The 15,965-nt window shown below is 38.0% G+C and overlaps 1 protein-coding gene across 1 annotated transcript; it reads right to left on the reverse strand.

The window, feature by feature from the left end:
• Window positions 1–15,115: 15,115 nt before the first annotated feature.
• GP9 (glycoprotein IX platelet) lies at window positions 15,116–15,700 on the reverse strand (the record flags this gene model as incomplete). Its single annotated transcript, XM_082004552.1, has 1 exon — window positions 15,116–15,700. One exon carries the CDS (start codon window positions 15,698–15,700, stop codon window positions 15,116–15,118), a length of 585 nt encoding a protein of 194 aa, XP_081860678.1.
• Window positions 15,701–15,965: the final 265 nt, after the last annotated feature.

The following is a 15,965-nucleotide window of genomic DNA, read 5'->3' on the forward strand; positions in this document are numbered from 1 at the left end:
AATAGCTTCTATTATGCAGTTGTTCAGCAAAGTGTGTGACTTTGTCATGTGTGGCATGTTTGTTACCCAATGCGAGTGTTGAATTTCTTATCAGCCAAGTTTCAGAACAAGCTAGTAATAAAAAAAAAATTTAATTGCATTCATGAAGTTTTTTAAGTTACGCACGTTGTGTATCAGAAGCCATAAGCTATTTCCAGTTCCTTTCAGATGACTCGGTTGTGGATACTGGCTTCATTGTCACTTGAAATGTTACATTCATATATATAGCTTAATCATCTTCTGGATGAATGCAATGGAAATTCTCCTCTGCTTAGTTTCTAAAGGCTTTTATCAATCTTAGTCACCCATCCGTTTTCCCTGTCTGTATTCTATAGAGAATGAAAGCCAGTCATTGCACGGGCTTTATCTCAAAGGGTATAAAAGGAGACATGCCACTTCAGAAAACATGCCAATTAATAGAACAGATTTCTTAAAACACAGCTGTTAATCAAACACCAAAGAGTTGCTGGTGAAACTAAAAACCTTGGTTCCTTGCAGTCAGGTTTCTTTGGCAAATCATCACAGGCCAGTCCCCTAGTTTCGGGTATCAGTGTGGTTCCTCAAGTTGTTTGTGTCATCTTGCCACTGTAGGTTGTAGATGTACCTTCAGGAATGTAGGGTAAGGGGAATGAGTGAGATACCTTTGAACAGTGTGTATGCTTGTTAGTATTCCTTTCTTGCATTTCAGGTGCATCCAGAATCCCACAGAGCAGCAGTGTGCACATGGAATGAGGATTTACCCCTTGGCCTGTGACTGCATGTTCATGAAATATTGCTTAAAGTGCTAAAGACTCAGTAAAGAACCACCTGGAAACCTGCTGACTTTTTATTCTTCTGAGTGTGATTAATGTAGTACCTGTGAATTTATCAGACGTCTTAAAATCTGTGTTTTCAGAGTCTCCACATGTCTGAGATCCTCTGATGCTTGTCACGATAGCCGGATTTCCTGATGGTAACTTTTGCTTTCCCTGCTATAGATTGCTGAGGGAGCTGAGGTTATTCTAATATATTCGGACCTTTAAAAATTATGATGCTGCACATCAGTTAGGTAAAGGTTTTCATAGTACATAGTAACCAAGTCTTCTTTTGAGAGCTGATGCATTTAATTTAGGAATCAGTTTTATGTAGTGTAAATTGTCCTCATGCTTTTTTTTTTTTTGCATTTGTTAACTGAATCTCATTGTTTTCCTTTTCGGCTTAGTGATGTTGTAGTGTTGATGTAATAAAATGAAATAAAGATTGTAAAACATTCAATGATATTAGCCCAGATATCTTTATCTTAGTAAGGGCATATAAGATATCTGAATATGTTTTTTGAAAATATATATATGTCTGTGGTTATATATGCCTGTGTGTGTGTATATATACTTGCACATACGTGCTTGAGTGTATATGTATGAACACATTTTTGTCCTTAAAAACACCGTAAAAGTAAAAAATACTATAAATCTGCCAAATCTGTTATTGATACTGTAAAAATTACCTGTGATAAAAATGGAGGTTTCAGTGAGTTAAACCACAGCTCATTCTGGCATATATAGCCCTATAGCTAATGCATCCCATCTCGTGGCAGTACTTCTATTCTGAGTGTTTTATCTGTTTATGTTTGTGTTCATTAAAGAAGCTTGCTTTATCATCTCTCTACAAGTGTGTATTCAGTTTTCAAGACATTTTACCTTCTTCTACTTGCAGTTTTTAAAATGCTTTTTTTTCCTCCCTGAATATGTTTTCACATTCAGTGTCTTAACTTGAAACATACTGATCTTACCTTCTGAATTGTGTAAATAGGTTAAGTAGTGGCTGTGAATCCTTTCTCTCTTTTTCAACATGTTTCTGTCTGTATTTGTGCCGTAATTGCTGCTGCTTTTCCTATGTGAAATCTGAAATGTCCTCATGTGAGATTCAAAAAACCAAGTGTCCCATTTTCTTCCTTAAGTACCATAAGGGTTACTTCAGCTCTAAAGAGTTTGTGTAGATGTTTTCCACGTTAAGTCTTGCGTATCATAGCTTTCTTATTTTCTGAGAACTGTTGCTTTGACCTTGTGACTTGAGTAAATCTAGAATATATTGTACAAACATTTTTTGCTATATCTAGAAGATGGAACTGAAATGCAGGCAGCAAAGCTTCAGTTCAAGTGCACATTCCAATTTTTCCATATATAGATGAGAGTTTTTCTATAACATGTTGGAAAATAAAACCAAAAATATATTTGTTAAATTCTAATACTTTCTCTGTAGTTTCAATTGCATGATGTCATATAACATAAGCGAACTACAAGCAACTTATTTAAAATGTCATAGGAGTGTGTGATTTAACTTCTTCCTGTTCTATTACGTCTTTATTAAAAGGTGGACTGAAAAATGTAACACTTTTGCTGTGTTTTTAGACTATGCTAATTGAGCAATTGGCAGTTAATGAAATCCTATCATAACAAGAATACCTAGCATTTACAGTGTTCTTCACAGTTCCAAACATAAGACTTTTAGATCCTTTTTGACATAATTTTATTGCGTTAGACTAGAGGAGGTATTAAGTGTGGCAGTTGTCACAATGTCATGATTCTGTCAGTATTCCCCAAACCTTTCTGCAGTTTATTGCCCTGTGAATTTCCAGCTTTGAATTTCCCTGGAACTTTTATCCTCCTCCAGCAAAAAGGTGATATGTCTATGGCACAGTAATTTAGTTTTTGGATTAATAAAGCTATGTTAAGACAAGTACTGGTTCTAAGCATTGACTGTAAAAATGTTGTTAGGAAAATACGGTGTCATTGACCCCATGTGTTTTCAGGCCTAAAATATTAGTTTAATATATTAGTTTAAAATAGAGTTTAAAATATTTTTTCCTCCCCTGACTTGTAGCCCCATTTTTGTTCTGAGAGCAAGATGGATTTATTATTACCTTTGCCCCATCACCAGTAATAAAAAAAGCTGGGGCTAAATTAAACCTGCAGTCATATTTGTGCCAGCTGTTGTCTTTGAATTGCACAGATGCAGCAGAGATTCTAATCTCTGTGAAATAACTTCGCTAGGATGGAATACAGTCCAGATCTTTGTCTTGGTTATGCTGCCTCTGGAGGATTTAGACAAGTAAAAAGCAAGAAGATCTTGCATACATAAAAGGAGAAAATCTGGTAAGAAAATGCGTTTTTTTAAAATGGGTAGAATAGTATTTTTGTTTTTATTTCATACACAGCAAATTCAATATAATTTTTGAGTTACTGAACAGTAAGTATAAGAATGAAGAGCATTTTTATATTACTCCATTGAGACTGACAGCAATGTGAACTCATTAATGGTTGTAGATACACCATCCATCTGTATAAATTCTTTGAAACAGAGGTACATATGCAGTTCAGGTCTACACCTGATTGGTATGAAAAAAGTATCTCTAGTTTTGGAGAACATGTGAATCTGCTGAGCACTTGGTGATACTGCTGTGTTCTTCAAAGAAGTCTAACAGCAGGTAGTAATACTGGCTGGAGGTTTTAATTTCTAAAGTGAAACCAGGTCAATAAGTCTTTGCTTTATCTTATTTATGATACCAAGAATGTGGAAGATCAAAATGGTCAGTTTGCTAGAAGAGTATTGTACAAGCCTCTGCGTTTTATTTTCATGTAAGCATTTTTAAATTCTTACCAAAATTAATGATTTTTTTCAGTATCTTATAAAAATTTGTTATCACCGTCAAAGTGGCACAATTTAATTCCACCTTAAGCAATCACAAGGCTTCTTGTTTGCTTTGCACGTACGCTAACAAGGGTCTTAAAATGATCATCTGCATGGTGCATGCAACTAGATGGAGGATTGATTTTTATACCTGCATGTACTTGGAAAAGGACACAGCTGAAGGACAGCTGTGTACCTATCAAGAGAAGTGTGCAGTCTGTGAGAAGGCAGGCCAGAGGCCTGGCTTCAGACCTCCATTAGTATTTCTGCTATTCTCTGGCTCTTAACGAGAGCTCAGCACTGAAGCAAATGTCTGCCTTTCCAACTCCACTGGCAGATTTAAATCAGGTATCTGCTGATTTAAATAGCATGCTCATTTTTCTCAACTGTTCTCAGTTTCTGTGTTGCCTGATACTTTGTTTCTACTCTGCTCAAAGGTTTTGATCTGGAAAGCGTCAATGGAATTCATTATGCTTCAAAATAAGATGTAGTCAAGTGCATGGTTAAATTGGGCCCCAAAAGTTAGTGAATTCTTCTGTGCATTTCCATGGGATACATTATTAAATCTGAAGGTGACCAGTGTTGTTACATTATTATCATCATACTGCAAAGGTATTTAAGTAGAATATTGCAGATTTTGCCGAATTCTGCATGCAAAAAAAGTGCAATGACCTGAAGCTAGCTAACTGCTTAAGTAAAAAATGTTAAGAATCTCGACCCCAAGAAGTTGCTCGAGAAAAATCATACTGTGTATTTTTATGCAAAATAGAACAACAGATTATAATTGATAAATTTGAAACCTACCTAAAACCATTTCCCTTACAACCATTTCTCTTACTTTACTGAAGATAGTTCACAGATTGACACAGATTTTAAAATTTTGTTTTCTTTTTGGATTGATTTTGTTGAGGTTTTATGCTTCCTTTTTGAAACTCTCTCAGAAAGATCTGTCTCAGACTTTCAAAAACAGGGGAGGAATGGTAGGAAAAAACCCCACTAACTGCTGTTCGATTTGATGATTTTGTTTTAGTTACTTAATTTAAAAAATTTTTATTCTATATTTTATTGCACTTAGATAGGATGAAGCTACAGTAACAAAGTGGTTAGTCAAATTTTAACTTGTGTTAAAGTTCATCATGACTTCAGGATAAGAGAAGAAAGAAAACCTGTGTTGAGTTTTAATATAAAGATTGAGCTGTGTCTTTGGGTGTTGTAGCAGCAGAAAACTTAAGGCAGGTCTAGAAATGATTAGTGATAGTGAAGAAAGTAAATGGGGATTGTATTGACCAGTGTCCAAAAGTATAGTAACTTTAGGTGTCTGTGAGTAGAAAACAATTTACGTCTTGCGACATCTAACGCTTCGTGACAGAAGACCTGTATTCAGAGAAAGAGCTAATAGGAATTAGTAGCTTGTTTGGAAAATCACACTATCATATCCCACTACTGAGGCCTTGGTATGACAGGGTGACAAGCTTCAAGGAATTTTTCTCACTGGCAGTTTTCAGCAGCCACTAGGTGACAATGTTGATCCGGTTTCAAAGCTGTCTGTCTGACAAAGCTGCTACTGAAGTTAAAGGAATCATCTCAGGGGCTCTGAGGTTCTGTTATACATGGTTTGTGTTCTTTTATGGACTGCAGTTGCCCTTTTCCTTCAGGTTTTAATTGCTGCTATTTTAGTTTTAGTCTCTCCGATAATTCAACTTTTGGTAAGTGTATCTGAAAATTAAATTCTCAGTTTTTGCAGTTGCCTTGCAAACTCAGGGAAGTCAAACATACACTTGCTTTTAAGTGCCTGTCTTGAAGGCAACCTTTTATGATGTGGCAATTGCCACGTTCTTCCACTACTTTGTACTACTACTGATAGGGATGGGTTGCAAGGGTAGATTTTATACAGATGTGTCAGGTTCCATAATCCTTCTCCGTGGTCATAAAAGGCAATATATGAATACTAGCAAAAAAAAAAGATTATTATCAGAGGCAAAAACCTTTTGACCCCTGAAGAGGAGACAAGAAAAAATGATTCAAAGAGGAAAAGGGAGCCTGTAGTCCATCCCTGCAGACACTTCCTTCCCTATAGATCATGGCCATCCCAGGTCAGGCTGGATGGGGCTCTGAGCAACCTGATCTAGTTGAAGATGTCCCTGCTCACTGCGTGGGAGTTGGACTAAGTGACCTGAAGAGGTCCCTTCCAACCCAAAGATTCCATGATTCTGTGAAGACAGGGCTTTGCATGATTTTTTTTTCTTCCCAGATGAATGCTCTGGATTTCCTTAGCCTTTCTTAATACTCTTCAGAAGAAAGAGGTCTTGATCCACTTTTCCCAGAGAGTGTACACGTGTAAAATAGTGCTATTCAGCTTTAATAACTATAGGTTGTTAAAGGACTGCATGCTTGATGGTCAAACAAGAAAGTCGTAAGAAAGCCAAGTGAAACCTGACAGAGGTGCGTTCAGATACCTCAGATTTATTTTGCCTAAAATGAACTTGCCATGTGAGTCAGTAGCCATGTGCCTGCTAAAGTGACATCAGTGCTGCTGCCCATGGGCAATTGTTTGGATAAACTGAGAATATGCCGCTGGGGAAGGCATTCTGAGAGGGTACGTCAGGGAGCAAATTGGCCCTGGGAAGGGGTATAAATAGCAACCATGTGGCCATTATGCAACTAAAGCAATTTGTTGTCACACACCCATTATTGAGTGTAGTCTAAATTTAATTGGAGTCAATGTAATAGCAAAATATTTACATGTATTCTAGCAACAGACTCGTAAGCGCTTTTGAAAATTGTTTTGTGTAGTACTCTGAAGAGAAAAAGCATTAAGATAAACAGCATTATATAATATACTAAGATAAACTTAGCACTATCAAATGAATCATTAGATAGCAATTGTTAATTTTACAGTGTAGTCATTTTGGCAGGCAAAAGTAACAAAATTGTGTAATTCAGGTATAAAGCATAGCATACAAGCGTGTGGACCTTAAGAGTCCAAGAAAAACAGCGGTTTTGTAAAGTCTCAAATTGTATTTTAATAATTACCCAAACAGTGCATTGACACATAAAACCAGTATAAGAATGTATGTATATTGGCTAATTAGTTTACCTTAAAGAGTACGAGTATGGTAGCTTAGACTAATTAACAAGCTTGTCTCCCTGCCACTCTCCATATATTTTTATATAATATTTTATATATTACTAATTAGTATTTAGTCCTTGCAGTATATGTTTACTAGTTCAATAATAAAAGAAATTTCCTATTCACCTGAGGGAGTTCCTATTTGTTACTACTCCTGGTAGGCTATGATTATTCTTGGTCTGTTGCTGTTTGAAATTTTTTATCAGATGAGTTATTCTGTTTGCTATTAATGCAGTTCCACATCTGGTCAGTGCAAGCAATAGCTGTGCAACTAAGGTGGAAAATTACTGTCATTATGTGACATATATCTGATGAAATAGATGGGGTTTAACTTAACAGAAAAAAAAATTTACTTTGTATTACTCATTTTCTGCATAATTTGAATTGGGGCTAAGGCCTGGACACCAAATCTGAATCCTTTTGTGCACAGCTGCTTTGGCAAAATAGTAAGTACAATACAAGCTCATTAACTTTGCGATATATTTTATTACTAAGAACAAAGCTGTACTTAGTCTTTAGTATGAATTTAGTATGAAACTAATGTTATGTAGGTTGCCAAACAAGCCTTAGGACAGGCAAGGTTTGCAGTCAAAATCCTCTCAGGTTAGATACGAATGTGAGACTATGGAGATACGTTACTGCAAATTCAGAACTACTTCTAACTATTACTTACTTTTAAGAGAAGACCCTCAGAACAGTAAAATGCCGTGCTTCCATCTCATGGAGCTACCCAGAGCTCCTGGGGAGCACTGGACTGTTACTCAAAGCATGTGAGTTACTCTAGGATGATAGAGAAAACTCTCTTCAGATTGCTTCCTCCTTGCTGGGGGCAGGGGGGGAGGTACTGAGTACACTTAGATCCCACTTATTTAACCTTCACCTGCAGAATGTGGGATTTGAAACACATGAGAAATGCATATTCTCAGAATACCAACACCCTTAGAACAAGGTGGGGGGCATCAAGCAAATTCAGTGACTCTACAACACGTGGAATATATTTTTGACTGTACATAAGCATCACTTCTAAAATAACTTACATCACAGACACGCACTTGCTCTTCTCTTTTTGCAAGTGGACACTCATGCCAAGGCAGAAAGACGTGAGCTGGCTCCACTCTCAAAGCCATGGAGTTACGTACGCTATCGTGGTGCTGAGCCCAAAATAATCAGCCCTGCCTGTCAGTGTAGCTTGTAGCAGTGCCGCTGGCAGTTGTCCAGCCACCTGCCCTCTGAGTGCAGGAGAAAGAGGTGTATTTTTCATGTAAAAAAAAAAAAAAGTGACATATCAGCTGTCCTTGTAGGAAATACCACTGTTTTCTCTGCTTGCCTTCCTGCTTAGCTCCACCCTTCACATCCAGGGTGCTCTGTCCTTCATGCAGTTCCTCCCCAGGTTACTCTGCTCTTGCTGGAGCTTCTGAGTAGGACCAGTGACCTGTCTACTGCTGCCCAAGTGGGAATTGTGCTATTGTTTTCTTTCTCATATTCTTTCAGAGTTTTTTCCTTTTTGCTTGCAGTCTTGTAAATTAGCAAAAATACTTTAATTCTTACGTACTAGTCTACCTCTGGTAAAGAAAACAGTGTTTGTAGCTAACTTCAGAAGACAGATCCCGAGTGGCTGCATTCAGAGGAATGGCATTAGTGATGCAAAGCCAAACTGCTGTGTCTCAATAACTGCATAATAATATTACAGTTTGACTCCATTAATGCACAGAGGCAGTTGTATTTGATAGAGCACTTACGCCTTTCAGCCTACTCTGAGCTGAGACTTTGTAATTTTTAGGGAATGAGCTTTTTTGTGTTTTTTACAGCTCCAAAGCTGATTTTTAGCACATGCATCATAATAATTGCCTTCCATTAATAATATTGTGGCCCTTAAGCACAGTGGAGAATAGCACTGTGTGATGTGTGTGTGAGCCTTGTATGAAGGTTGTACACAACAATCCAAATGAAATCTGTAAACACTTCAGAGGGAATGTATCCACAGTGTAATTCCATCGGGCTTTCAGGATCACCCCAGTGAGAGTGATACCATCATTGGTAGGTCGGGGAGATTCAACCAGAGGAGTTTAAAAGGCCTAAAATGCTGGACTTGGACACTGTAGTTCTCTCTTCAACAAAAAGATGGGTAACACACTTTTTCACAGCCTAGCTGTGAAATCTTTGTCCTGTGATGGACTGGAAGGCTTGTCTCTTCCTTTGCTCCACCTTGATGACCTGTTAGTGCCATAAGGCAGGGGGATGGTTCTGAGGTTTTTTAATTATTTTACTCCATTACATTCACTCATAATGTGATGGAGTAAAATAATCACATTATTTTATATGAAACAGCAACCATTTACAGTTCATTTGTTCACTCGTAAAGATGTGAAGCGGTAGATGTAATTATATCCAAGTTACGAATGAGGGATTAGAGGATTTTTAATCTATTGCATAACAGATCTATGTAAACTATTCTGTTACATGCCGAGACCTCTTCCTTACTGGCTTATTGTAGTGAACAGGAATCATGGAAATAAATGTACAACTTTCCAGAAGGGAGTTGTCAGTGGGTAATCTGGTAGCCTGCAATTAAATTTACTGCTCAAAGATGTTCAAAATAAATGAAAATGGAAAAAGAACTAGATACATTTTTGTTTAAGCATGAAATAATTGTCTCATCTAGCAATTACATCATTAGGAAAGTTGTTCTATTCCATTTCCAGAGCCTAAATTAAGGGTCTTCAGCCAAAACCTATGCAATGTAATAACCAAATTTTATTCTAAAATTCATTAGTTTTCCACTGATAGGTGCTTTTTTTTTTTGCCAGATTTTGAAACAGTAGGGAATTTGAAATAAGGCTATAATGCAGACTGGTTTTATTTCTAGCTTTACAAAAAATAACTGCAAACAGCTTAATGATATACCTAATGAAAACAGGTTTTTCCATTTTGGAGTGGATGTAGGGACAGGCACTGGAGGATAGTAACCTACTCTGTCCAAGAGTGTTTGTGACTCATTGTTTTGATGAGGGTCTTTGTGATAACAAACAAACGGTAAGGGCAAAAAGGGAGTACGAAAGATTCCAACCATTAGACAGCAGTAGAGAGGGTAAAGGTTAGTTTCTTCAGAATTAACTGTAAGTCATCTTAAGGGGTAGTATTACCCAGGGAAGTGGTTTAAGTATACCTGTTTACAACCAAATACCGAATGTTATATGCCATGTGATCAGACCATGTTACCAGCGATCCAGCACTCCAGCATTGCGAGAATCCAATATTCATGTTACTTCAGTTGCACATATATACCCTGTATGTGCATAAATTCTTTTTTCTTTCACGTTTCTTTGGAGGGCCGTGTGAGACACGCCTTTGTGAAGATACCTGAGCAACCCGATGTATGTGGAGGTATCTATATCTATCTATCTATAGATGTATATAGCGATACCCCATCACAAAAACAGATTTTAATTAAAAAAAAAATTGTTTAAAGCAAGACTGGTGATTTTCACCTGTTTCATGCTGACATCCTACATTGTGTGCCCTTTAATAAGGGTGTTGTATGTTTGTAGCCACCATTTTTTAGTCAAATTTCAGGAACTAGTCACTTAAGTATATTGCATTTGCTTTAGTGGGAATTATCCCCTAGTTCTAAAGATTTTTCTCCCCAGTTGATTTATTGAATTAATGGCAACGTGGAAAAAAAAAAAAATCCAAATACATTAGAAACCAATTGCCAAAAGGTAAAACACAAACCCATGACGATGCTTGTCATGGATGCAAGATGCTGTGACATCAAGTTTGGGGGAACTGGGAAACTTGGAAGTGAAATGTGGTAAGATCTATTGAAATAAAAGGTCTGCAAGTTTCAGCTGTGAATGGGCAAAACATGTTCCAAAGCCCGGCAGAGTCTGCCACTGCCTTCCGTAGCATGTGGAGTAGTTTGGGCGCAGGATGGAATTGTAAGGTCAGAGCTAAGTGCGCACTTTCTAATCCTTCTTTCAAAGCCTTTATGTTTATTCACATAAGCATGGGTAGCTATTTTCTAAACAATGCTGTACATATATTAGTGTCAAGTGACGGGGAGGGGAGGCAAAAAGCAGCAAACACCTCTGGTGCATGAATTCGAACAATGGATCTGGAATAAACTCTGACTGTAGATCCCTAACAGAAAGCAAGCATTAAGCTAAGCAGAAGTTGTTCAGATTGAGCAAACCTTTTTGCTTCAATGTTAAGAAAATCTTTACTATTTCAAGAAAAAAGGTGATTCACCTACCATTCTTGTTTAATAAATGAAGCCTGCAAATATTTTCCATGTTAGTTGAATTGGAGTTTACATGGAATTGCAGTTTACATAAATCTCCTCTGTGTATTACAGTGAACTGTTAAAAAATATTTTTTTGTTCTTGCTCAGTAACTCTGAGTATGAGTACTTGCCTTCCTAAATACTGAACCAAAACTCATAATTCTTTAGTTGCAATTGGTCCCAGCAGTTACAGCTATGTTACCAACGAATGTGAAAACAGATACATTCACTAGTTTGCACTCTTGCAGACATGATGTAGTAACGCTTTCTGGCATCATTACAAACTCCCTTGGGAATGCTGTCTGCATGTTTCATTTAGATAAATGATGCATTTTCCTGTCTTTGCACATTGTTAGCAATTGCAACATTATTTATGCAATTTGATGGAGTATGTGGCTTAAGCACCACATAGTGGCCTTGCCAGATAAACAGCTGAATGTCGCTCTTAGCTTTTAGTTAGCAGTTCCAGCCTTCCCCTCTTCAGAGGGTTTTTTTTTCAGTTAAAAGCCAAATGGTTCAGCAGTGATAAATACAGTGCTTTTTTAGTGGAATGTGAAATACTGCCATGGGGGAGATTCCCTCTTCTTTCCTCACGTGAGGTCAGAAAACATGTTCTCTCAAATACTTTTTTTTTTTCTGTATTCTGTGCATCTTATTTAATGTGTTGGTTCGTATAAGCAGAAATGTATGCTAGTTGCTTATTTTTTATGTTTGCACAATTAAAGCTAATTTAGCTAATTAGAGCTAATTAAAGCTAAGTTCATACAGTAAAGCAGTTTACTATGTTATCTACACAAGCAAACTTTCAAGATGACTGTGTTGCAATGCACAGTTATAAGTTCATCCAATATTGAATATTGAATGTTGTGTTGGTATAGGACATGGTCTATATCTATTCAAATTCATTGGGTTGCATCACCTGTTTTTTTTGGGGAGGCTTGAAAATGCATGTCTAGCTTTATAGGCACAGAAGAGAGTGATAAGCTTGTAGTGTTAATGATTTATTTTACTTTGGAGAAACAAGAAATATCATTTAGGAAACACTCCATGAGAGATCGCAGAGTGCATTTCTTCTGCAATATTCTGCATTAATACAAAATGGTGGTTGCCTTTTAAAAAATTGAAAAGCTCAGTGCAGAGAAGATCTTCTAAAATTTTCTAAGTGCATACACCACCGTGTTCCTATGTGTTTCTTTGAAATTCTCTCCTGCAGAGGTTATTTATGTAGAATAACATTTAATAAAGCCAGAGCAATTCTGAATGTTTGTGCTCATCTGATTGAAACGTACACCTAAATCTGAAGACGCAATTTTATTCTGGCCTGCACCGGAGCGTAATACAACCTTAATAAGCCCTGCTGTTTCTAGGTTATAGGGTTCGCTTCCTGCAGCAGGGATGCAAAACTCTGTAAAAAACCCAAATTCTGTGCTGCACTTTGAGTACTCATGGCGAAGAGCGGGCTATGCAATTGGAGAGAAGGTAGAGTGGAATATTACTGCTGCTGTGGAGCGCGGGAGGGTGGCGCAGCCGGCACAGAATGCCTTCCCCGGGCTGTTGCCAGTGCTCGCTACGGGTGTCCCTGTGACACACTGCCGTTGTGGTCTCTTTTCACGGCCTGTCCCACCATAAATTTTGCAGGTGACCAAAGCAGTAAGAACGGCCATAACGTTTTAGGTGTCATATATAAGTCTCTTAAAATAGTTCTCATTTCAGGTAGCACTTGCCAATTTGAAAAAAACGTCCAATGGTGGTTAAGCTATAGGATTCACCATAACATTTGACGAGCTGTTTCAGCGTTTCATTATTTTCACTGTTAGATTTTGAGTCTAGTCTGATGTTCTAATTTCTACTCCCAGCCCTTTGTTAACAAATTTCTCCTCATGTACATTCATACAAGCTGTGATCTTGTCATTCCTTAAATTCCTCTATTAAATGAAATAGATTAAGATCCTTTTAAGATATATTTTCCAATCCTTTATTTGCATTACAGCTGTTTTTCTGATTCTTCTGCAGCTGATTCTTCTTGATTTGTAGATGTTGATACTGAATTATTGTAGCTTATCTAAACATGGAATTAAATAAACCTTTGCATCCCTAAATGATATTCCCCATTTTAACAAGAAAAGATCACGTTAGCCCTTTGCTGAAATGTCGTACTTGGGAGATCATGATTACTGGATTATTTGCCTTCTCTGAATTGAGTCCTCAACCCATCTTTTGTTTCTACATGTACGATCTTGCTTTCCATTGCTTGGCACTCCAAACAACCCACTGCTCTTTTGCATTTATGACTTCCCTCTTTTTGTTCCCCACTGTGCATCATTTGCAGACTTTAACGTTGCAACAGGCATATCCTTTCCCCAAATCTCTCAGCGCTTCAGAGGTTCTCTCAGCAGTTCCACCACACTCAGTGGCCATTCCTTGTGTCATGGAGAGGGGCAAGTGACTCATCCTGAACTGGCATCAGTTTAGGTTGACAAGTGGTGATGTCTCAGATTGGCCTTTCCCTGCCAGTGCAGGAGAGAGAGGACCAACAGTGCAGGTATGTTACAGAGAGTAGTGTGTCTTTTCTAAAGCTGAGAACATCACCAGCAGCCAGCATTGACAGTTTGACTCCATATTGCTGAAGTGCTTTGTCAGGGGCAAAAGGAACCTGGAAATATCCCTGTGAGCTTCTGCTGTCTTTGATTTGGATGTTTGTGGCTAGGAATGAGTCTCATCTTTTGGAAGTGACAGCACATAGTAATTGCAAAGCCACCTGTCGGAAGAAAGCTAACCACCAGGTTTACTAGGGATATTAAGTGCTTTAACAAGAAACCCCACTCATGTGACAGGGTGCTACGTAAAGAGCCAAGCAGTCTTTAATGTCTTGAGCAGATAACTGCTAATACCTAGCTTGGGTTTGGGGCTAGGAGGAACATTTGCAAAATGTGTCTAAATTGAATGGCCAACAATTTTAGGAGACCTTCAGAGATCTCCATTTAACCAGCTTAACTTCACCAACAGCACAAATTACTGTTCGTGGAGTCTTGTGAATAGTCAGGTTAGGGAAAAAAAAAAATATGCTTGAGTCACCACAACAATTTTTCCACGAGGATGGGGGTCACAAGAAGAGAAGGGAAGAGAGTACATCCTCTTCAAAGCTGTTGCATAAAATCCAGTGTGTCAAATGTCAGTAGTAAAACCAGAAGACAAGCTCTGGAAACTTCTCAGGTTTTTAATCAGAAATATGTAGAATAGTGAAAGAGATCAAACTTGGATGAGTATGAATGTTCAATAAGCATCCATTATTACCATTTCACATAGAATGCTTTTTTAAATTGTTGAATTTCCTAGAGAATAAACAATAAGAAATTATTTTTACTGATTATATTCTCATTACCAGTCCATCTTTAAATGTATTCAGTATGGGATATGTTCAGTGGCTGGCCTATATAATCATAGTGGTTTTGCTGGCAGGGAACTCCTGAACCTGAGGAAAGGATGATTGAATTTGATGCACACAAGAATCGTCGTACCAAGCCCGTTGGCACCCTGTGAGGGGGGAATGGGTTGCAAACTCACACAGCTTCTGAGTGAGGAAAAGAATTGCTAAAATAATATGATCGGTGTTCATCTCCATATTTTAAAAAGTGCAGGATTTGGGGATGTAAATCTTCTTGCAATAGGAGCTGAAAATTCAGTGGAAAAATGGTAAGTTAAATGATTTTTTAAAAAATTTAGAAACTGCTTTTCGTATGAGTACATAGCCGCAGAATGAAACTTGCCTGTCAATACATCACTAAGCTTATTTTTGAAAGGAAATTAAATCAAACTTGCCTATCTGAAGACCTAGACTTTGAGCTCTGGGATCTGTTTGTACATTGTTCACCATTAAAACTAGTGTTGCCAGTGCATGTGGGTTTTTGTGGTAGAATAGTTTGATGTTTCTGTTCAAGCTAGCGATAGTGAACAGCTCATTGTATCTTGCGGTTTTTGGAGATACACCTCCCCAGCAGTCAGCCCCTAGAGTCATATTGGCTTAGGTTTATTTGGCAGACCAGCTTTTTTGAGAATTTCAGAGCCCATGCTACTAAAATAAGTGTAATTATTGCTCCAGCAATTAAAATGAGGTCTCGCCAAAAGAACTCAAGACACTTGATTGGGAGAAGCCTCTTACAAATCCCCAGTTCATTCCCAGTCAGCTGGCTCAAGGGCTTCATCCTCACGGGAGCTGGGGTTGCGCATCTGATGTTTGCAAGAGAGGGTGCAGAGACATCTTCTAACCAGAGTTTTAGGTATAGAATATGACAGTCACAGTTCCAAGGATTGTCAGATATTTTCACTTCCTCCAGGCTGTGCAAGCTGTCCAAGGCACCGGGAGGAACTGAGGTCAGGCTGTTGTTCTGTAGATAAAGCCTCTTGGTGTTAACGGGCAAGGCAGGCACTTCCGTCAGCTTCCTTGAGCTGCAGTCTATTTGCCAACCCTTCATTTCTCCCAGAGACTTACAATTGCAGGAGGGAGGACAGACTTCAGTTTGGGTCATGTGAAACAGCAATGATACGGCAAATGCTGCAACAGTGATGAATTCTGTCTTGTTCATGCTTCAACTACCCAAAGAATAAGAATAATAATCTGATAAGTATGGTTCATTAGCATGTTTCTAAATGCAGAACTACGACGCAGCTATTTCTTCCTCAGGATTACTCGTGAGGTTTAGGGTTTTAGAAGAAAATCTTTAGCTTTCTGTATTTCCCCTAGAGCCATTCTTCCTGACATCAAGTAGCATAAATGCAACTGAGAGCGAGCACAATACTTCCATTTTGTCTCTAGTTCATGGCTTTTCCTTCATAATTGTATGAAACATT

This window comes from Phaethon aethereus (assembly GCF_964289735.1).
Source record: "Phaethon aethereus genome assembly, chromosome: 11".
Lineage (NCBI taxonomy): Eukaryota > Metazoa > Chordata > Aves > Phaethontiformes > Phaethontidae > Phaethon > Phaethon aethereus.